The sequence below is a fragment of the Furipterus horrens genome, unplaced genomic scaffold, assembly GCF_987537825.1.
Source record: "Furipterus horrens unplaced genomic scaffold, mFurHor1.1.pri manual_scaffold_3, whole genome shotgun sequence".
NCBI lineage: Eukaryota > Metazoa > Chordata > Mammalia > Chiroptera > Furipteridae > Furipterus > Furipterus horrens.
Genome location: NW_028327173.1, coordinates 122,873,627 through 122,896,629, shown reverse-complemented (window position 1 = coordinate 122,896,629; position 23,003 = coordinate 122,873,627). Strand labels below are relative to the sequence as shown.

The following is a 23,003-nucleotide window of genomic DNA, read 5'->3' as shown; positions in this document are numbered from 1 at the left end:
TGATGTTAACCTTGATCACCTGCCTAAGGTAGCATTTGCCAGGTTTCTTCATCATAAAGTTTTTCTTTTCTTTGGAAGTCACTATGTGCAGCTCACATTTAAGGACTGTGGAGTTATACTCTGCCTCTTTGAGGGCTCAGTGTATACAAAAATTAATTTAAATTTGTGATTTGTATATTATTTCCATTTATATATTCAATTATTTATATCAGTATGACTCATGGATATTTATGTTATACTTCAAGTTATAATCTAATACTATTTAATATCATATTTTGCTAAAATTGCTCGAGCTATGGCTGGATCCTATATCCCTTCAACATACCCCATAACTGTGGGATTTTAAAAATTCCTTCTTAATTTCTTGCAATACAAGATGCTCGAAGCTCATCCTGTATATTTTCTGCTTCAGTTTATGGAATCAGCAATTTCTACAAGAAGCTCCAGTTCCCTTTATTAAAGACTGTAATTAGCAACCAGGATCTGGGCATTAGGTATGCTTGCTGCTATTGGGGCATTGTGGCTTCCAGACCTTCTCAGTCAATACAGCCTATGTGTGTATACTAACTCCTATGAATACTCATTTTTAAAAATATTTCTATACATAACTATCTGTGTCTAAATTAAGCTAAACATGAGTTCACACTGTTGTCTCCGACTCTAATTCATTACTACATAGATCATTCTAGCCTCCTCCCTCACTTATTTTCAAATTCCAGTGACAAACCTGGATCCTACCATTCTCCATCCACTTACTCAGTTGCTCAGTTCAAATATAGAAGTATACATGTATAACTGTATCATAATTGTTAACACGTTTTTCTATGGGAAACAACTTTATAGTAGTCACTCGCTATATCGCGGTTCACTTATCACGGCCTCACTGTATCGCGGGATTTTAAAAAATATTATATTTAATTATTTGTCGCGGATTTTTTGTTATATTGTGAGACTTTGTGGTACTGTATATGGATGTTGTTAAAGTTACGTAGGTTTAAGAGTGTAGAATAGATGTAAGTCTCCTACTTCGCAGTGGGTCTGAAATGTAATACCCGCGATAAGTGTGGGAATACTGTATCAACTAAAGTACGGTGTTATGTACAGTTTCTTTTGCCTTTAGTTTTATATATCAACTCATTTCCAAGTTACTAAGGTCAGCAACTTTTTGCCCCACCCGCTTTTGTGAGGTAGTTTCATGCATTTATATTATAGTTAGATTGTTTTGTTACCTTCTGTATTCCATCTTGGGATTTCTCTTGACATCCTAACAATGTAAAAAAATTTTACACATTAAAGTTTATTCTTTGTGCTGAAATGTTGAACAGGTTTTGGCAAATGCACAATGTCATGTAGCCACAATTTCAGCATCATACAGAATAGTTTCACTGCCCTAAAAATCCTCCTTTGCCCGATTAATTTTTATTGGGGAAAAGTTTTAAAAATTATAAATAAATTACAGAAACTAAACTAACACACATTTGGGGATCTGTTATCAAGGATTTATAAGTGTTAACATTTTGTTATACTTGTTTTGTATTTTTTTAAATACAAGAAATTTAAAAATAATTCAGTCCTTGTACTTGTACCGTTTCTCTTCTTCCTTACCCAAGGGCAGTCACTGTTATAATTGTGGTCTTTCTAGTCCATGATTTCATACTTTACTATGTTTATTTGTGATGCTAAACAATAAACACTATAGTTCTGTGTGTTCTTTATACATTTATATTGAGACATTATTTTGCATGTGTCTTTCTGTACTGTACTACTAAGAGCCATATACAGTAGCACTTGAATGGCTTTATTGGTGTCTAGTTATGTGAATATACCACTTTTTATTCATCTATTCCTCTGTTAGTGGACATTGAGACTGGGCTTTGTTTTTTGCTATTTCAGATGCAGTATGAACATGATTATACATATTTTTTACACACATGTGAAAATTTCCTTGGACTGTATAGGTGGAAGTGAAATTGTTGGATCATCTGGCATGCACATTTCCTGCTGTAATAGAAATGGCCAATTTGCCTCCAGTGTGGTGCAGTTCTACTAATTTTTCCACAATCTTGGCACCACTTGAAATTTCCAACTTTACATTTTGCTGATCTGTTGATTATGAAAAGTTTTTTCAGACTTTCAGAGGCTATGAAATCCATCACCTCACTTTCTGGGCAACTAGATATGATTTTGATAGGAGCTTGGGTTTTTACCCTAGGGACTGATAATTTGTTAGTTTCTAATAGCCTTTTATGTTATTTTCAAAGGTGTCTGCTTATCCAGGATTTACAAAGTTGTTCTGGAATCTAACTTCACCCAAGTTCTCTGTTCCAGTATCTGTCATGAAGAAAACAGTATATTCAAAATATGAGGTAATATCCTAAATGAATTTTCTCTATTGTTGTTAATAATTAAATTGTATAATTGATTATTAGATTAAATTCTACTGGACAGTTGATATGTAATTTGTCAGACAACTATTGCCATAATTAAGAATGATTGAATGACACTATAAAAATTATATAATACATAATTATTATATGTATGTATTATTTGTATGTGCATGTACACATATATTTATAAACCCTTAAGTATGTGTAAGGTATACACATATATATATTTCTAAAAAATGTTGTACTGATCTATGTTATTTTAGCCATTCAAATTTTCTTTTGAAAGGGTATTTTATTTGACTGTGGTTCCAAGATATAAAACTACTAAGGTTGTTTAGATTTTCATTTGCTTTTAAAAATGCATTCTTAGTGTTCACTTTGGCAGTACATATACTGAGAAGAATTAGTATGACCCCTGTGCAAGGATGACACGCAAAGTCATGAAACATTACATATTTTTTGAAGAGGGTATACGAGAGCTGCAGGACAACATGAAATGTAATAATATTCACATCATAGGGATACCAGAAGGAGAAGAAGGAGAGCAAGGGATAGAAAGCCTGTTTGAAAAAAGTAATGAAAGGAAGTTTTCCTAACTTGATGAGATAAAAAGTCACTCAAGTCCAGGAAGCACAGAGGGTCCCAATGAAGATAAACCAAAACAGGCCCACTCCAAGACACATCATAATTAAAATGGCAACATTCAAAGACAAAGAGAGAATCCTAAAGGCGGCAAGAGAGAAAGAGTTAATAGCATACAAGGGAGCTCCAAAAAGGCTATCAGCAGATTTCTCACAGAGACACTACAAGCCAGAAGGGAATGGCAAAAAATATTCCAAGCAATGAAAAGCAAAGGACTACAACCAAGAATACTCTACTCAGGAAGGCTGTCATTCAAAATGGAAGGTGAAATAAGAAGTTTCCCAGACAGAAGAAGGCTAAAGGAATACATTTCCATCAAGCCAGCATTGCAAGAGCTGCTAAAGGGACTGCTTTAAGAAGATGAAGGAAAAGAGAGAGAGAGGGGAACACAGGTACAAAGGAAAAAAATCACAATGAATAAGTGCCTATCAATAATAACCTTAAATGTAAACGGATTAAATGCTCTAATCAAAAGACATAGGGTAGCTGAATAAATAAGAAAACATGACCCACATATATGCTGTTTACAGGAGACCCACCTCAGAACAAAGGATCTACACAGACTAAAGTGAAGGGATGGGAAAAAAGTTTCAAGAAAATGGACATCAAAAAAAAAAAAAAAAAAAAAAAAAAAAGCTGGGGTAACAATACTTATATCAGACAAAACAGATATCACAACAAAGACCATAAAAAGACAAAGAAGAACATTTCATAGTATTTAATGGAACAATCCATCAAGAAGATATAACCCTTGTAAATATATATGGAGAGTTTTATGCTTAGTGAGATAATGCAGGTGGCAAAAAACAAATACCATATAATCTCTCCTAATACAGGAACATAATGAGCAAAAAAAAATGAGGAAAATAGAACCAGAGGCATGGAAACAAGGAACAGATTGTCAGTGACCAGAGTGATGGTAGGAGGGGAAGAAGATGGGGAAGAAAGGGAAAGGTCTAGTTAAAGACCTAGTATAAATGACCCATGGACTTGGACAACAGGGTGGGGATTGACTATGGGAGAAGTGGGTAGGTGGGGCATGGGAGAGCAATGGGGGGAAAATGGGACAACTGTAATAGTACAACAATAAAAAAATGGGAAAAAGTGCATTTTTAGTTTATTTAATGTTAAAAAACTCTTACTACTACAAAATATAATTATTTTTTCTTGTAAAGAGTGTTTGTGTGCTCTAATTTTGTTATACTGATTATATTAAAAATTAGAAAAATAAAAGAAAACCAAAATTATCTATTGTTCTTTTCCCTCAAGACTATTACTGCTACTTTTTGGTCCCTTTTCTTTCAATCTTCTTCTTTCTCCTTTACCTCCTTTTCCTTTCCTCATATTTTCCTCTTAAGTTGTGTGATGAACATCATTGTGCATAAGTTTTTAATAGTATTTAGGATTATGTTAATTGCACAAAATTTTAGGCATACCAGAAAAGGATAAAACAAAATAATTAAGGAAATCAAGGGCAAGCATAATAAAAAATAATGTTATGAAGTCAGAAGTAAGATTAAATGAAAGAAATTCTGTTCACATCTGTTGCTTGAAATAGGATCATCAGTTTACCTCTTAGCTTTTCTGCAACGAAGGCAGGGATGGAATCCCATACATATCTCACCTATTGATACTGTGTGTTTAGAATGTCAATATTGAAACATCTTGAGATTTCTTGGATTACTTGATCATGGTGTATTATTCTTAAATAGTGTGTTGAATTATGTTAGGCAATAATTTATTTTTAATATATGAGGTCTGTCCAGAAAAAGCCCAACCATTGTTAATATAACGAGAATGTTTTGTGTGACATTGATGTGACCTGGTAGCCGAGGAGAGTGGATGGGAATGCATATTAGTGAACAATGATGACTTCACTGTACTAGTCAGTGGGAGCAGTAGACGCCACCGAGTGAGGGTGTGTACTGTGTGGCTATTGCATTCAAAATGACTGAGCGAGTAGAGCAACAAATCTGCATCAGATTTTGCATTAAACTTGAACATTCCTTCATGGAAACTAGTCAGATGATTCATAAGGCTGCAGCCATGGGCAACTGGTGACTGGCAGCTTCATCACAACAACGTGCCTGCTCATATGTCATGTCTTGTGCAGAGCTTTTTGGTGAAACATCAAATCACCCAGGTGACTCAGCCCCTTTACAGCCCAAATTTGGTGCCCTGTGACTTTTGGCTTTTCCCCAAATGAAAATCACCTTTGAAAAGGAAGAGATTTCAGACCATCAGTGAGATTCAGGAAAATATGATGGGGCAGCTGGTGGTGATTGGGAGAACTGTGTGAGGTCCCAAGGTGCCTACTTTGAAGGGGACTGAGGCATCATTGTCATAGCTATGTACAATGTTTCTTGTATCCTGTATCTTCTTCAATTAATGTCTCTTTTTCAAATTACATGGCTGAATACCTTCTGGAAAGACCTTTCATACTTATGAGTGAAACCTGCATGTAATGTATTTTTTTCCTTATTTAAATTCTGCTGTCAGGGTTTTTCTTGTTTGTTAATTGAGTAGTAGTTCATCCTTTTTTAATATTCTGGAATTTATATAGCATAGAAAGAATCTTGAAAATTTGGAAGAATTTACTGCCTGGAAAGATAATTGACAATTAAAATTTTTCTTTTCTAGTTCAAGGGTTATTCATGTTTAACGTTTTTTCTTGAGTCCATTGGTAATATATATCCTTACAGACAACAATTTATTCAATTGAAATTTATGTTATACACAGCATTTGTGTATATTCTGGCTTCAGTTTTAGTCTCCATTTCTGATGCCGCATAATTTGTTATTCATTTCTAATGATGTTTTTGAGGGTATTTTTCTTCACTAGAGTAGTTTTTTTTTTTTTTTTTTTTAGAAACTAGTTTAATATTTGTGGTCTTTTCTCATTTGTTTTCACTCGCAAATGCTTTAGTCTCTACTTGTCGAACTACTTACTGTACTCTCACCAGTATAAAACCATCCATTTAATTTTTTTCTTAACAGTGATTATGATGTATGGTCACCTAGCTGTTAGCTGTCATGCCAGTCATCCAGAAAAAAAAAATGGGGTCAAATGATGGCATCTTTGGCCAAGAAAGTTTTGGTTTAAGTATTAACTCAATTTTTGCTCCTCTGAATTTTGTTACCTCTCTTTGAATTTTTCTTTTTGGTTATTGGCTTTCTGCTTTCCATAGAAGATTGACATTTATATTTGGGCATTTTTCTAATTTTTTGAATTTAACATTTAATTTCTTTATCTTTCTTCCTTTTAATTAATATACATAACTTTATGAGTTTTCTCTGTGTAAGACTTTGACCTAATTTCATAAATTTTTATTGAGAGTGTATTCATTTATTTTCTAAATTTCTATTGTAGTTTTCAACATCTTTTCAATATATTACTTGTGTGAGAAAGTGTTTTTTAAACTTGTTGGAATTATTTTGTTTAAATTTTATTCTTAGTCCTTATTAACACGAGGTACTATTAGTCTTTAAAATACCAGTTTCTTGGAATTTATTATACTTGCTTTGTGGTGTACCAGACATCCCAATAGTACCTATTAGTTCAGTGGTATTGTTGGTGGTGACCAACACTGGGGCAGCACTAAGCAGAGCACAGGCTTTGCAATCAAACCATCTTGGACTTTAATTTCATTTACTTCCATGATAACCTTCTATAGTGGCTTAACCTCTTAAAGTCTCAGTTTTTTTGTATGTAAAGTGTTTGTTCTGAGGATTTAATGAGACTATGTAGCATATTGCCTGAAGAATAACAAGTGCTCAGTTAATAATAGACACAGCTGTTATATTGTTATATTATTCCATTTTTCTGTGGCACACTTTTTTCATTTGATCTAAAAAACCGTTCGGTATTTTTCAGTGCAGTTGTATTTTGTCCATTTCCCCATATGTTACTAATAGTTTTTACTTTGTGTGATTAGAAGCTGTTTTATCTTTATTATGAGTTTAGCAATGTCTTGTTCATATCATGAATTCCATCTCATCAATTTTTTAAATATTTATTTATTTTTAGAGAGAAGGGGAGGGAGAGAGAGAGAGGAAGAGAAACATTGATGTGAGAGAAACATTCATTGGTTGCCTCTCACATGCGCCCTGACCAGAGATTGAACCCACAACCTAGGCATGTACCCCTACCAGGAATCGGACTGACAACCCCTTGTTTTACAGTACAAAGCCCACTCAACTGAGCCATGCCAGTCAGGGCTGCTTCATCAGTTTTAAGTGACTGACTTTGGTTTATTTAATCTCTAACCTCGCCAGCCCACCCTATGTTCTTTTTGATTTATGTTCAGGTATATTTTTATTTTAACCTTTTCTTGGTTGTTTGTTTTTAGATGAGCCATATAATTGACATATGGTAATTTGGTCATACTGTTTTACTTCGTAGTTTCTTTCTCTTAAACATTTTATCTTTATTCTGTCTTTTGTTAAACAATCATTATTATCTTTTGCAATATTATTGTTAGAGTGTGAGACATTAAAATCACTTAAGAATTTGCACAAGTAATGTATGAATGCTTTCTTGTAAAAGAAATTCAAACAATAATGCTGTCCTTCCCCAGATCTCTTCTCCCTTAAGTTAACCATTGTTAAGTGCATTGTATGTATCCTTTCAGACATTTTCATTTATGAAATGCAGTTGTATTCAAATTAATGTTTTTACATATGTAGAGTCATGTAGTCTATGCTGTTACACATCTTGACTGTTTTCACTTAAAACATACTTGTACATATTTCTTTGCATATATATGTGCATTTTCCTATTTGGAATCCCTGGTCAAAATATGTGTAGTTAAATCTGAGAAGATTATTGTATACACTTGCTTTCTTTCCTTTTTTTTTTTTTTTTTTAAGTATATTCTAAACTTCTCTTTTACTTAAGGAAATAATAATTGTATTTTCTCTGGGGAAAAGACACCATGAACCAAAAAGAAGATAATAGCATAAAGCATATAAAAAGATTGTCTTAATGTACAAGATTGGTGAAATTAATTTGCATAAGTAGTGTGGTATCCACAAAAAACATGATCTTCACATTTTCGAGAATCTGTTGGGAACCCTTACCAGTATGGCTCAGTTGGTTGAAACATTGTCTGGAACACCAAAAAGGTTGGGTGTTTGATTCTTGGTCAGGGCACATTCCTAGATTGCAGGTTCAATCTCCTGTCTGGGCACATATGGGAGGCAACCAATCGATGTTGCTCTCTCACATCAATGTTTCTCTCTCTCTCTCTCCCTCCACTCTAAAATCAATAAATATATTTTAAAAATTAAAAAGAGAATGTGTTAGGAGGAGCATTCTTGACCATCAGCCTCCAGCTGCAGTCAATATATCTACCATGACATTTATTCCAAGGCCACTTCCTCTGGGCTGATCCCAGCCAGTGACTGGGCAGAGAGTTGACCAATTCCTGTTTGATATGCGATTGTTTTTTTTAAATTACATTTTATTGTTTATGCTATTAGTTGTCCCAATTTTCCCCCTTTGCCAACCTCCCCCCAGCTCCCCAACTTCCTCAGGCAATCCCTACACCATTGTCCATGTCCATAGGTCATGCATATATGTTCTTTGGCTACTCTATTCCCTAAGCTGTACTTTACATCCCCATGATTATTTGGCAACTACCACTTCTCTCCATCAGGTCTGATCAAGGTGTTGACCTTGGCCACGTCAATGACATAGAGCTTCTTCACAGCCTGTTTGTTCTGGTGCTTGTTGGCCTTGACATCCACAATGAACACAAGTGCATTGTTGTCTTCTATCTTCTTCATTGCTGACTCGGTGGTCAGGGGGAACTCGATGTTGGCATGGTAATCAAGCTTTTTTCTCCTGGGGGTGCTCTTCTGAGAATATGTAGGCTGTCTTTAGAGCTGCAGCATCTTAGGCCTCTTGAAGTTGGGTCACATGTGGATCTTCTTTTTATGTGGCTATGGGTGCCCTTTAGTACTACTTTCTTTGCCTTCAATCCTTTGCCTTGACTTTGGCTTTGGGAGGGGAAGGGGATTCCTTCTTCACTTTGGGCACCATCTTTGTTAAAAAAGCTTGGAAATTATTTTTTATTGTTTCTTATTCCTATGGTGGTTTTCTTAGGTTGTACATCTTTAAATAAATATGTAATATAAATTAATATCTTTATCAATACTTAGGAAAATACAATGACTTTAAAACCTTTTAATTTCATTTACCCCTTCTTGACTTAAAATGTTCTTACTTTCAAATATTTTTAGATACTCATCTTTTAAAACCACCCAACTATTATCATTTTATGAAATATTTCTTATATTTTACCCATGTATTTAACTTTATTTTTCTTTTTTCTTTTCTTTTCTTTTTCTTCTATCATTGCAGAGCTTTCTGTCTATAATCATATTACCTTCTACCCAAGGTATATCCTTTAGAATTTTTTAAAAGAAAGTGGGAAATCTGCAGTTGTTGAAAAACCTGGTTTTTCTTTGTTTCAAATGTCATTATATTACTTCCTTCTTAAGGAATACTTTACCTGGGCAAAATATATATTCTAAACATTATCTTTTAACATGGTAATAGTGTTTCCCTATTTTCTAGTGTTCAACAGTTATTAAAAGTGATTCTTAAGTATGAATCCTTTGAAGAAAATAAATTCTTTTTCTCCTCAAACAGATTACTTTTAAGGTTTTCTCTTTTATTCCTACAGTTTCCCTAAGATGTATCTAGTTGTAGATTTCTTTTTATCTATGACGCTTTGGAATACCGGAATTTTGAATCTGTAGTTTGATATCTTTCATCAGCTGTGAAAAAAATTTGTCATTATGTCTTCAAATTTTCCCCCTGTTCATTCTCTTTTTCATTTTCTGGGACTTTAATCACATTATTAGCTACCTTAAAAAAAAACCCTCACCTGAAGATATGTTCATTGATTTTAGAGGGGGTGGGGAGCGAGAGAGACAGACAGAAAGACATTGATATGAGTGACCGGGAATGGAACTCACAACCTTTTGGTGTATGGGACAGTGCTAAACCAAATGAACTATCCGGCCATGGCTAACTCCTTTTTTTCCCTCCTGCTACTGGGCTCCAGATAACTTATTTTGATCTATCATATAGTTCAGGTTCATAGATTTTTTTCTTTAGTTGTGTCTAATATACTGTTAAACTTGTTTGCTGTGTTTCTAAATTTGGTTTTGTATTTTTCTTTTTAGAATTTACATGTTTTCTCCAAATCTGTTATTTTGTGGTATTTTGTTTCTCTGTGTACCTGTCTGTCTTAAAATGCTTATCATTGTATTTAAGCCATTAGTTTTAGAAAGTATTTGAGACCTAGACTGGTGGTTTCTTTCTCCACGAAAAGTTTTCTGTCTGAACATCAAATCTTTACCACTCAAAGACAGCATTACTATAAGGTTGAGGCTTGATATTCTCTGACCACCCTCATGACAGAGCTCCAGATGAAAGCCTACACAAAGATTTATTTTCTTTCATTCACTCTTAATCTGAGAGTATAGCCCTGTAATATCTTCGTAGCCTTCAATACTTGTATATTTTAAATATTTACAAATATATATGCAATCAGGCTTCACACTTCAGGTACATCAGGTAGATTCTGGTCCTTAATTTCTGTCACCCTTGCTCCAAGAAGTTGCATATCTGCGTATCAGATTTGCAGCTGTATTAGCAAACATCCTGAGAATAAAGGCATCATGAATACTGGAGTTAAATTTTCTGGTTCTTGCCTTTTCTTAGATTTTGGCCCAGTATCTCTTTATTATCTTGTTAGCTCTTTGCTGCTTGAAAGATTATGCTTTTCATACTGCATGTAGTTTTCTTAGTTGTCTTTAGCAGAATTACCTAGCCTGCCATAAATCGAAGTAGAAGTCATAATTGACATCTAAGGTAGCAAAACTCTTTTCATTTTCAACTACATCCTAACTTTTATTGCATGCATAACCAATTTCTGCAATATCCTTGGAGTGAAGCAGAAGAATTTTTACGTCAGATATCATGTAAGCAGTATTGTAATTGCCCTATCGAACAAATTAGTTTGGGTGACATCTTGGCAGATTCCAACATATGAACCATGTTTTCTTTTAAAAAGCAGTCACTGATTGTGAGTAAGTGCTGATGTTTTAAAATCTGTAAAGTACACTATAGTAAGTCTTCATTTGACATTGTGGAAGGTTTTGTGACTTTAAGCAAAATAACATATCACAAAACTAATTTACTGTACGCTAATTGATATAAACATAGTTAAGTTCCTATGGCATCACATCAATGTCATAAAATGTTATTCGAGAACCTGCAGTATTGAGGTTTGTGTCCTTGTTATTGTTAAATGCACTTTCATGTATGTAATTGCTACTATTCTATCATATTTGAATATTTTGTGTAAGCATATGACAAAATAGTTCCAAAATTTCTTGTGTATCCTACAGTTTGTCTTTGAAAAATAATGATGAAATTGACCAAGTCCCTTTCTGCAATGTCTGGTAATTTTCTTGCATTGCGCTCTAGCTACTTTCTGAAAATACAACACAAGAGGATGGACAGAAATAAATAAATGCTGAAGAATCCTAAATTACCCATAGCCTTCTTCATATCTGTTCCATTCTCAGTGATAATCACATGATACTTTTTAAAGCTAATTTCCTATTGAATAAATATTTTCTTGAATTTGAAATTTTAAAATTGTTTGAGACCTAAAAATTTTCAGCAAACTAGGGAGCAGCATAATTTATTTTATCATGAATCCAGCAGGCTCTCAAATTTAGATCTGATTCAGGATAGAGAAGTAGCACATTTAATAATTATAGTCATTGCAGCAGTTTACCCATACAAAAATAAACATGCATATATAACAGTTTACTGATAGTGTCTGAATTATAAGGAGATTTTTATTTCATTTAACAATTAAAATGCTTACTTGTATTTTACAGTGAACAGTAACATTGACAATCAATCCAAATGCTATGTTTTATTCATAACCCTGATGTTGCCATGCTGCATAGATTCAATGCTAACCTATGTGATTATAGGACCATTGATTGCTCCTAAGATTGGGGATGCCAGAAAAAAGTATAGATAAATCTATCTACTTGACTAACTGCGAATGCTGAAGCCAAATTTAGGGTTTTGGTCAAATACTAAGGTTGTAGTGGGACTTTGATGCATCCCTGGTGAATGTTTCCTACAATTCTACCCTTTCTATACATTTCTTTTTTGTTATAATGTTGTACTGTAAAGCAATGGTGATCATAGGTTTTTAAAAGTATTTCACTATATAATTTAAAACATCTTTTCCCCACAGAGTGTTCAAACAAGCAGAATCTTAGTTGAGAAAATTTCATCTGAAAGCAAGGACAGTGTCATTACTTTAAATCAGCATAGCAGAGGTCCAAAGGTATGTACAATGTTTATTCTGAATTATAAGTTGGTTGATTATATGCTCAGATATTATTTCTAGAAATCTTGGAAATTATTTCTTGGTGCTTCCTCAGTCCAGGAAGTGCCTCAGGACATTGACTGGTATCTTTGCTGAGGATGCATTTCCTCTCTTTCAAATGCATTGTCTTTATAGCACTCCAAAGATGTTACTTACTAATCAATAGCAGCTATCTGCTATAAGTTTTCCTAAAAATTTTAAAATTTCTGGTATTGTACTCATTTGTCACTTATTGCCTAGGTCTTACATGATAAAAGGAACATGTTTATAGATCTTTTTATAATGGGAGAATTGTTTGTGACCATGAAACAGAGTAAACATGATCCTCTTAAATGGCAATTAAACTCATGCTCATCTTTATCATTACAGTGCATCCAAGTAAATGAATTAAATAATAAATACAGTCAGGGAGAAAGAGATAGTGATTGAGAGAAGAATAAAGGTAGAAAATTAATATAATTGGTCTAATCAGTGCCCTGAATGTTATGGGGACAAACAAGAAACAATTCTTTTTCTCTCATTAGTGCCTTTAGACCTCTACCCCCTTTGATGATATCTTGGTATGCTGAGTGCTACGTGGCAGAGAGTATTAGTTCCCTGGGACAAACCAAATTTCTAGTCTAGTCAGTTAACCAAGTTCATGATGTGTCCATGCCTCTTCCCACAGAGTCAGGTAATACATTTTTTTTGGAAGGGATATTGTTTCTATTTAATATAAGTCACTTTCTTGCTATTTTTCCTTGTATTACTAAATATTTGTCCTTTTGTATATTTGATCTTCATAGTCCTTACCAGCCTGGGGTCATATCATTCTTGTTCACTGTTTAATCCATAGCAGCTAGAGCAGTGACCATCACATACAAAACAGTTGAACCAATGAAGGACCCTTTGTAGTTTGAAATGCCATTTGCACTTCCTAGACTACTGTAGTAGCATCACCTATATCTACCTGTCAGATAATTCCCAGTTTAGTAGCTGCTTCCTCCAGTCCATCCTCCTTTCTGCCCCCTGCTATATTCTTAAAACACAGGGAGGATTATGTTACATATATCTCAACAAATTCACCTGCCAAATAAATTCACCTGCCAAATAGAGTTAGAATGCTCAACTTTTATAACTTGGCCAAAACTGTATTTCTTTTTTTTTAAATTAGGTATTATGACTTTATTATTTCAGAAGCATCCCTTAGTGTACCATTCAGTGCTTCTCATTATACTTCCGCCTCCATGTAGCCTCTATGAACCCTGTACTCTGTCTGCATCAGAGTCCTTGGGAACCACGATCCTAGCACCATGACAATTCCAGGCCCTTCTTTAGGGTATTGCACCAGCCTGATATATTCTCAATCCCTTTTCAGTCCATAGAAATGTCACTGCCTTTCACAGGTCAACCTGATGCTACATCTTTAAGTCAGTCTGTTCAAGTTCTTTCCCATTCAGAATTGACCTCTCCTGTGTTTCTTCACACCTGATTTATGCCATCTTTACAGTCATTGCCACAATCACTCTGAATTATAGTTATTTCTTTATGTCTTTTTCCACCATTGTACTGGTCAAGGATGTGGAACATACTGATGTACTTCCCAACTCTTTTAATGTAATAATTCCCATAGTAAGTGATGGCATTTGTGTGGTTCTGTGTAGTAGAAAGTAGAGTTTACACATGGCTAGAGGTGACTGTTCAGGGGAGAGTAGCTACTCCAGGTTCCATGATCACAACCCCAGGGCTAAGGGAATGAATAGTTCAGCATATCTATGGAGCATTCACACACACCTGTGCCACTTATGTCACCGGAAAGCTTTGCAGTACAGCACCTGGCACATGGCAGGTACAAACTAGGGAACTTTAAAAAATAATTTTGAAATTAATTGAGGACTTTAAGTTCTGCTCTTCTCTGTGAATTCAATGACTTCAAAATCAGTAAGAACCTGTATTTTAATTACTCTTTTTTGGCATTTTGTTAATTTACCTAAACAGTTACCAATAGTCAACTGTCATATGATATTTTAGTTTGACACATAGTATCTACAGTCAATGTATAATTATCATTTTTATTATTTCAGTTATTTTTCCCAAGAAAATCCTCATCACTTGAAAGAATCCAAAAAAGTTGCAGCACACAATCTCTACAATTAAAGGTGTGATGATTTTTCAGTTTTTGTTATTCAAAGGAAATCTTTATCTTACAATTAATATTCAAAACCTATTCTATTTTTGTTTGCTTTCTTGAAATATGTAGTCAGTTGATTCATCCAGAGTCGACTGAAAGTTTGGATGGGAGAGTGTATTTGGTAGCCCATGCATGATCATGGTTCATGGTTCCAAGATTTTCAACAGCACTTGGAAATGTCTCATAGTTATAGTTTACCTGGCATATATAAATCAAGTTACTTATAATATTGACCTATACTTGCATCGAGCTCACAGTTTTAAAGCATTTTTATGAACATTATTTCAGTTTAATCTTCATAATATCCTGATGGGAGGGATGGTGAGACAGATATTATCCTTGTGTTATACATGAAAAAGCAAAGGTCAGAAAGTGATGAATGGCAGAGCTAGTATTTAAATCCCCACCTCCTCTTACCAGGAAATGTACTTTCCTCTTTACCAAGAATCCGTAGGCATTTTTGAGTGGCTGGTTCTTACTTTCAGTGGCACTGACACCTAGCTCCCAGATGTTTTCCCCCCCAAATATGTGACAGTCAACTTTCTTGATTCACCACATTAGTTTCTTCTAACTTGCTTTTAACCTGCCTAGCTTTAGCCTGCTTCTCATTTCATTTCTGACATTCTCCTTTCTTATTGACTCTTCCGTTCCTCTGTTTTGTATCCCTGAACACTGACACTATTCTTAACATTTATTTGATTGAAATATAGTTGACATATAGCATTATATTAGTTTCAGGTGTACATCATAATGATTTGATATTTGTATATGTGGGGAAGAAATTGACATAGGAAGTCTAGTTGACATCCATCCGTATAGTTGCACATTACTTTCTTGTGATAACATTTTTAAGATCCATACTCTTAGCAACTTTCAAATCTACAAGACAGTATTTTATACTATAATGCTGCACATTACATCCCCATTTTAACTTTATAAACTGACTTGAAAAAACATCAAGAGTACATGATTAAAATTTTGTTGTTGTTGATTTATTGATGATGGCCATTCTGACAGGTGTGAGGTGACATTTCATTGTGATTTAATTTTCGTTTCTCTGAGGATTAGTGGCCAAACTACATTAATAGTAATTGTAACTGAATTAATTTAAATGTATAGCAACTAAATTGATTTTATTTTTTCCTGTCTCTCTGTCTCCTCATTAATAAGAGAGTAAAATCTGCAGTTGAATTGAGGAAAGAGGAGACCATAGCTCCGTTTGAGGTTAAGGATGACATGCAAAACAATATAAAAGAGGTGATGTTTCAGAAAGCAAAGGAGTTGGAACATCGTCGGATGATTGAGCAAAATGAAACTGAGGAAACCACTTCTGTGAAAGAAAACATAGATACCATCTTAGATACCATGCAGGACAATCCCTGTATCAGGGGTCTGTCTCTTTCTCTCATTGAAGCATCTAGAAAAGCTGGCATCAGTTACATTGTTTATCCCAAGAAAAGGAAGATGAAGTGGAAGAAAAAATTGAAATTCACTAAACTTATGGTTGTGTTGGATGAGTTATCCAAGCCTCCAACAATTCTAAAAAGGTCTTATTTAACCAATGATTTTATAGTTTAAAAAAATGTATTGTGGTTTTGGCTGTAATTTTGTAATTTCATTTATTGAAGGTGGGGCTGATGTAAGTATATGAAGTAAGACTAAAACAATTCAGTGGCTAAATGACATCTTTTAGTAGAAAGAAATAAACTCTACAAAGTTATGTTTTTGAGGTCATTTAGGACCAAAACCCAACCCTTGCTTCAAACAAATACTACCCATTCAAAAGTCAAAATAGATGGCTGGAGTTTAACTTTTTAAAATTTTAAACTATTGAGTCGAGTAACAAAACCATATACACAAGCTGTGTGTGTGTGTGTGTGTGTGTGTGTGTGTGTGTGTGTGTGTGTTATAAGCCCTAACACAAATAACTTTTCTTCTTACTTGGAGGTAATAAGTATCTAGCGTGCTTAAAAATATGGAGGGGCCTAAAGTAATGGCAACTGAAAGTCCAGGTATGTTAATATTTTAGTGTTCAGGATGGAGCTTTCTTACGACCCAAGAGCTGTCAAAATGATTTCCAGAAGCTCTGGGCTTTGTTCCCTTTTGCTATACCCAAATGACAGCAAAAAATTTCATTAAACTTATGTTGTTCAGAAAAGTAAAGACTTTTCTGCTGATACGAGAGCCAAAAATATTTTGTTCACTTTATTGTTATAAAGACTTTATGGTTCTGAAAAAGAGTTAATTATATTTTAGAGTAGTGACTTATTGTCCCTTAGAAGACTAGGAGACTGGAGAATATCCCTATGTGAGTGTAAGTGACAGAATACAGTAGACACAACCTTAGGGAAGAATGCCATTCAAGGACTGTGTTCTCTGCACACATTTTAGGCTTGTTTCCCCAGCAAAAATATGTCTGGAAGCTTTTTTGTTAGGCCATCTTTAGAAAACTTTAGGTAGGTTTTTCTAAGTTGAAAAATAGTTTAGATCAGAATCAGATAGTTCTGATACATTTGCTCTTTTATGAATCTTCACCGTCCTAGAAAGACTATTACATAGCACCATTTGGGCTGTGACCAAAATGACTTCTACCTATACAGAGGGTATAAGCAGATTCAACACTGCTTTGGTGGGGTGTTTTACTGCTTCCTGACCATCTATCATTATGATTATAAAATTATTGATTTAAAGAGATTTATGTGCTTATTAATAAGTGAATTTGAAATTTGTACAGACTACCCAAAGCCGTGAGAGGAACCATATGATGAGGTAGAGGTGGAGGCAGTAAAACAAACTGTGTAAATATTGATCTTTTCTTTTTTGAAGTTTGTTTATGTTTAAAACATGCCAGTAGGTAGAAGAGAGTCAGGGCCCTAAATCTAGTCCTTACTCTGCAAAATAATTTTAATTCCTTACTTAATTATTTACTACTTATTTTTTTAATATATTATATTGCTTATGCTATAATAGTTGTCCCAATTTTTCCCCATTTGCCCCCTTCCACCTGGCAGCTAACATTCCCTGCAGCAGTCTTCCCCTTAGTTCATGTCCATAGGTCATGCATGTAAGTTCTTTGGCTTTTCCATTTCCTATACTGTTCTTAACATCCCCTTGTCTATTTTGTACCTACCAATTAGCACTTCTTAATTTCTGCACCTTTTCCCCCATTGTTCCCCATTCCTCTCCCAAAAGATAACCCTCCAAATGATCTCCATATCTATTATTCTGTTTCTGTTCTGCTTATTTGCTTAGTTTGGTTTTTTAGATTCAATTGTTGATAGTTGTGAATTTTTTGCCTTATTGTTCATAGTTTTGATCTTTTTCTTAAATAAGTCCCTTTAACATTTCATATAATAATGGCTTGGGGATGATGAAATCCTCTAGCTCTACCTTGTCTGGGAAGGACTTTATCTGCCCTTCCATTCTAAATGATAGCTTTGCTGGATAGAGTAATCTAGGTTGCAGGTCCTTGCTTTTCATCACTTTGAGTATTTCTTTCCAGTTCCTTCTTGCCTGCAAAGTTTCTTTTGAGAGATCAGCTGTTAGTCTTATGGGAACTCCATTGTAGGTAACTCTGCTTTTCTCTTGGCTGCTTTTAAGTTTCTCTTTCTCTTTAACCTTTGGCATTTTAATTATGATGTATCTTGTGGTCCTCTTTGGGTTCATCTTTTTTTGGGACTCAGTGCTTCCTGGACTTGTATGTCTCTTTCCTTCACCAGATTAGGCAAGTTTACTTTCATCATTTTTTTCACGAGTTTTCAATTTCTTGCTCTTTCTCTTTTCCTTCTGGCACCCCTATGATGCTAATGTTAGTAGATTTGAAGTTGTCCCAGAGGCTCCTTAGGCTATCATCATTTTTTGGAATTTTTTTTTCTTTTTCTGTTTTTGTTTTCCTCCTTTTAAAAAATTTAATCTTTATTGTATTTTTTCCATTACCATTTAGTCCCCTTACTCCCCCATACCCTAGAAATGACCACACTGTTGTCCATATTTATGAGTCCTTTTTCATTTTTGCTCATTCCCTCCACTTCTACCCCCCGCCCCCACTAGCTATCATCTGCTCTCCATCTATGAATCTCTGTTAGTTCAGTTGCTTGTTAGTTCAGTTTGTTCATTATATTCCACATATGAGTGAAATCATATGGTATTTGTCTTTCTCTGACTGGCTTATTTCACTTGATATAATGTTCTCCAGGTTCATCCATACTGTCACAAAGGGTAGAATTTTTTTTCTTTTTTACAGCCCAGTAGTGTTCCATTGTGTAAATGTCCCATGGTTGTTTTATCCATTAATCTACTAATGGACACTTGGGCTGCTTCCATATCTTGGTGATTGTAAGTAACACTGCAATGAACATCGGGGTGTTTTGGGTTCTTTCAAATATATTCCCAGAAGTGGGATTGCTGGGTCAAAAGGCAGATCCTTTTTTTTTTTTTTGAGGTATCTCCACACTGCTTTCCACAGTGGCTGCACCAATCTGCATTTCCACCAAGAGTGTGAAAGGGTACCCCTTTCTCCACATCCTTGCTAGCACTTGTTGTTTGTTGATTTATTGATGATAGCCATTCTGACAGGTGTTAGGTAATATCTCATTGTGGTTTTAATGTGCATTTCTCTGATGATTAGTGACATTGAGCATGTTTTCATATGCCTATAGGCCATCTGTATGTCCTCTTTGGAGAAATGTCTATTCACGTCCTTTGACCATTTTTTAACTGGGTTGTTTGTTGTTTTGCTGTTGAGTTTTGTAAATACTTTAGAAATTTTGGATATTAACCCCTTATAAGCTGTATTGGTGAATATGTTCTTCCATTCTGTGCATTATCTTTTAATTTTGTAGACGTTTTTCTTTGCTGGGAAAAATATTTTCAGTTTGATATAATCCCACTAGTTTATTTTTTATTTTGTTTCCCTTGCCTAGGGGATATATCTGATAAAAACTTTTTATGAGCAATATCTGAGATTTTGCTTCCTATCTTTTCTTCTAGGATTTTTATGGCTTCAGGTCTAACATTTAAGTCTTAATCCATTTTGAATTTATTCTTGTGTGTTGTATAAGAAGATGGTGTGCACCTTTCCAACACCATTTATTGAATGAACTATCTGTAGCCCACTGTATGTGCTTGCTTCCTCTGCCAAATATTAATTGACTGTAAAGGTGTGGGTTTATTTCTGGGCTCTTTATTTTGTTCCATTGATCTGTGTGTCTGTTTTTGTGCCAGTATCATACAGTTTTTATTACTATGGCCTTGTAATATAGTTTTGTATTAAGTATCATAATTCTCCAACTTTGTTGTTCTTTCTCAGGATTGCTGTTGCTATGCAGGGCCTTTTGTGGTTCCATATAAATTTTTGAAATATTTATTCTAGTTCTATAAAATATATTACTGGAATCTTGATAAGAATTGCATTGAATCTATAGATTGCTTTGGGTGGTATGGACATTTTAATGATGTTAATTCTTCATATCCATGGACACACTGTGTGCTTCCATTTATTTGTATCTTTTTCAATTTCTTTCTTCAGTGTCTTATAATTTTCCATGGACAGGTCTTTTACATCCTTGGTTAGATGTATTCCTAGGTATTTTATTCTTTTTGAAGCAATTGTGAATAGGATTGTTTTCTTAATTTCCCTTTCTCTCAGTTCATTATTGGTATATAGAAATGCAACTGATTTCTGGATATTAGTTTTGTGTCCTTCTACTTTGCTGAATTCATTTATTAGTTCTAGTAGTTTTCTGGTGGAATCTTTGGGTTATGTGCAAATATAGCCAGTTTCACTACTTCCTTTCTAATATGGATGCCTTGTATTTCTTCTTGTCTGATTGCTGTGGCTAAGACTTCCAGTACTTTGTTCAATAAGACAAGTGAAAGGGGAGATCCCTGTCTTTTTCCCAATCTTCAAGGGAATGCTTGTAGTTTATGCCCATTGGGTATGATATTGGCAGTGGGTTTATCATATATGGCCTTTATTATGTTTAGGTATATTCCCTGTATTCCCACTGTGCTGAGAATTTTTATCATAAATGAATGCTGGATTTTATCAAATGCTTTTTCTACATTTATTGATATGATCATGTGGTTTTTATCCTTCATTTTGTTTATGTGGTGAATCACATTTATTGATTTGCAAATGTACCAACCTTGCATTCCCAGAATAAATCCCACTTGATCATGGTGTATGATCTTTTTGATGCATTGCTGTATTTAGTTTGCTAATATTTTGTTGAAGAATTTAGCACCTATGTTCATCAGGGATATTGGCCGATAATTTTCTTTATTTGTCTTGTCTTTATATGGTTTGGGAATTAGAATAATGCTGGCCTCGTAAAATGAGTTTGGGAGGCTTCACTCTTTTTGAACTTTTTGGAATAGTCTGAGAAGAAGAGGTGTTAATTGTTCTTTGAATGATTGGTAAAATTCATCTGTGAAGTCATCTGGTCCAGGTTTTTTGTTTGTTGGGAGTTTTTTGATTACTGCTTTGATTTCATTAGGTGTAATCTTTCTATTCAGATTCTCTGAGTGTTCTTGATTTATATTTGGAAGGTGGTATATTTCTAGGAATTTATCCTTTTTGTCCAGTTTGTCCAGTTTATTGGCATATAATTGTTCATGATATTCTTACATTGCATTTCTTTAGTGTCAGATGTTGTTTCTCCTCTTTTATTTCTGATTTTATTCATTTGGGTCCTTTCTCTTTTTTTCTTGGTGAGTCTGGTTAAAGGTTTGTCAATCTTGTTTATCTTTTCAAAGAACCAGCTTTTGGATTCATTAATATTTTGTATCTTTTTTTTGACTCTATTTTATTTATTTCTATTCTGATCTTTATTATTTCCTTCATTCTACTCAGTTTGGGTTTTGTTTGTTGTTCTTTTTTAAGTTCCTTTAAGTGTAAGGTTATATTTTTTATTTGAGCTTTTTCTTGTTTTTGATAGGCTTGTAATGCTATGAATTTCCCTTTTGGGATTGCTTTCCCAGTGCCCCACAGATTTTAGTGTGATCATTTTCATTTGTTTCACGGTATCCTTTGATTTCTTCCTTGATCTCATAGTTGACCCAATCATTGTTTAATAACATGATATTTAGCTTCTATGTCTTTGCATGTTTTTCAGTGTTCTTCTTGTGATTGATTTCTAGTTTCATAGCATTGTAGTCAGAGAGGATACTTGTTATGATTTCAGTCTTCTTAAATTTATGCTTTGTCTGCCAATAGGTGGTCTATTCTAGAAAGCATTCCATGTGCACTTGAAAAGTATGTATATTCTACTGCTTTGGAGTGAAATGCTCTGAAGATATCAGTGAAATCCATTTGATCTGTGTGTGTTGTTTAAAGCGGTTGTCTCTGTGTTGATTTTCTGTCTGGAAGATCTATCCATTGAAGTCAAAGGAGTGTTAAAGTCCCCAACTATGATTTTATTTTTGTGGATCTCTCCTTTTATGTCCATCAAAACCTGCTTTACATATTTAGGTGCTCCTGTGTTGTATGTGTAATTGTTATATCCTTTGTTGGTTTGTTCCCTTTATCATTATGTAGTGTCTTTCTTTGTCTCTTACTATAGTCTTGGCTTTAAAGACTATATTGTTGGATATAAGTGCTGCTGCCACAGGTGTTTATCTTTTCTATTTGCATGAAATATCCTTTTCAACCTTATACTTTTACTTTGTGTGTATATTTCAATCTGAGGTGGGTCTCTTGGAGGCAGCATATGTATGGGTCTCATTTTCTTCCCTTTTTTAAAGTCTATTTTATTAATTATGCTATTACAGTTGTCCTAATTTTTTCCCCTTTGCCCCCTTCTGCTCTGTAACCCCCTTCTCTCCAGCAATCCTACACCCCTTAGTTCATGTCCATGGCTCATGCATGTAAGTTTTTTGGCTTCAACCTTTCCTATATTATTCTTAACACTTCCTTGTGCATTTTGTACCTACCAATTATGGTTCTTAATCCCTGTGCCATTTCCCTCTTCCCCCTCCCAGCTTATAACACTCCAAATGATCTCCATACCTATGGTTTTGTTCCTGTTGTAGTTTGCTTAGTTTATTTTCATTTTTATTTTTTAGATTCAGTTGTTGATAGTTGTGAGTTTGTTCTCATTTTAATGTTCATAGTTTTGATCTCCTTCTTTTTCTTATGTAAGTCCTTTTGATATTTCATATAATAATGGCTTGTGATGATGAACTCCTTTAGCTTTACCTTGTCTGGGAAGGACTTTATCTGCCCTTCCATTCTAAATGATAGCTTTGCTGGATAGAGTAATCTAGGTTGTAGTTTCTTGCTTTTCATCACTTTGAATACTTATTTCCACTCTCTTCTTGCCTGCAAAGTTTCTTTCGAGAAATCTGCTGATAATCTTATAGGAACTTATTTGT

The 23,003-nt window shown here is 34.3% G+C and overlaps 1 protein-coding gene and 1 pseudogene across 1 annotated transcript in view; both read left to right on the top strand.

Moving 5' to 3' along the window:
* Positions 1-23,003, top strand: part of TTC6 (tetratricopeptide repeat domain 6) — a 218,113-nt gene that overhangs the window by 126,826 nt on the left and 68,284 nt on the right. The window contains exons 8-11 of the mRNA XM_090270118.1: positions 2,262-2,366; positions 12,326-12,418; positions 14,524-14,598; positions 15,801-16,177. Coding sequence (XP_090126244.1) covers positions 2,262-2,366; positions 12,326-12,418; positions 14,524-14,598; positions 15,801-16,177 — 650 coding nt within the window. The remainder of the gene's footprint in view (positions 1-2,261; positions 2,367-12,325; positions 12,419-14,523; positions 14,599-15,800; positions 16,178-23,003) is intronic.
* LOC150015855 (U6 spliceosomal RNA) lies at positions 2,757-2,847 on the top strand (annotated as a pseudogene).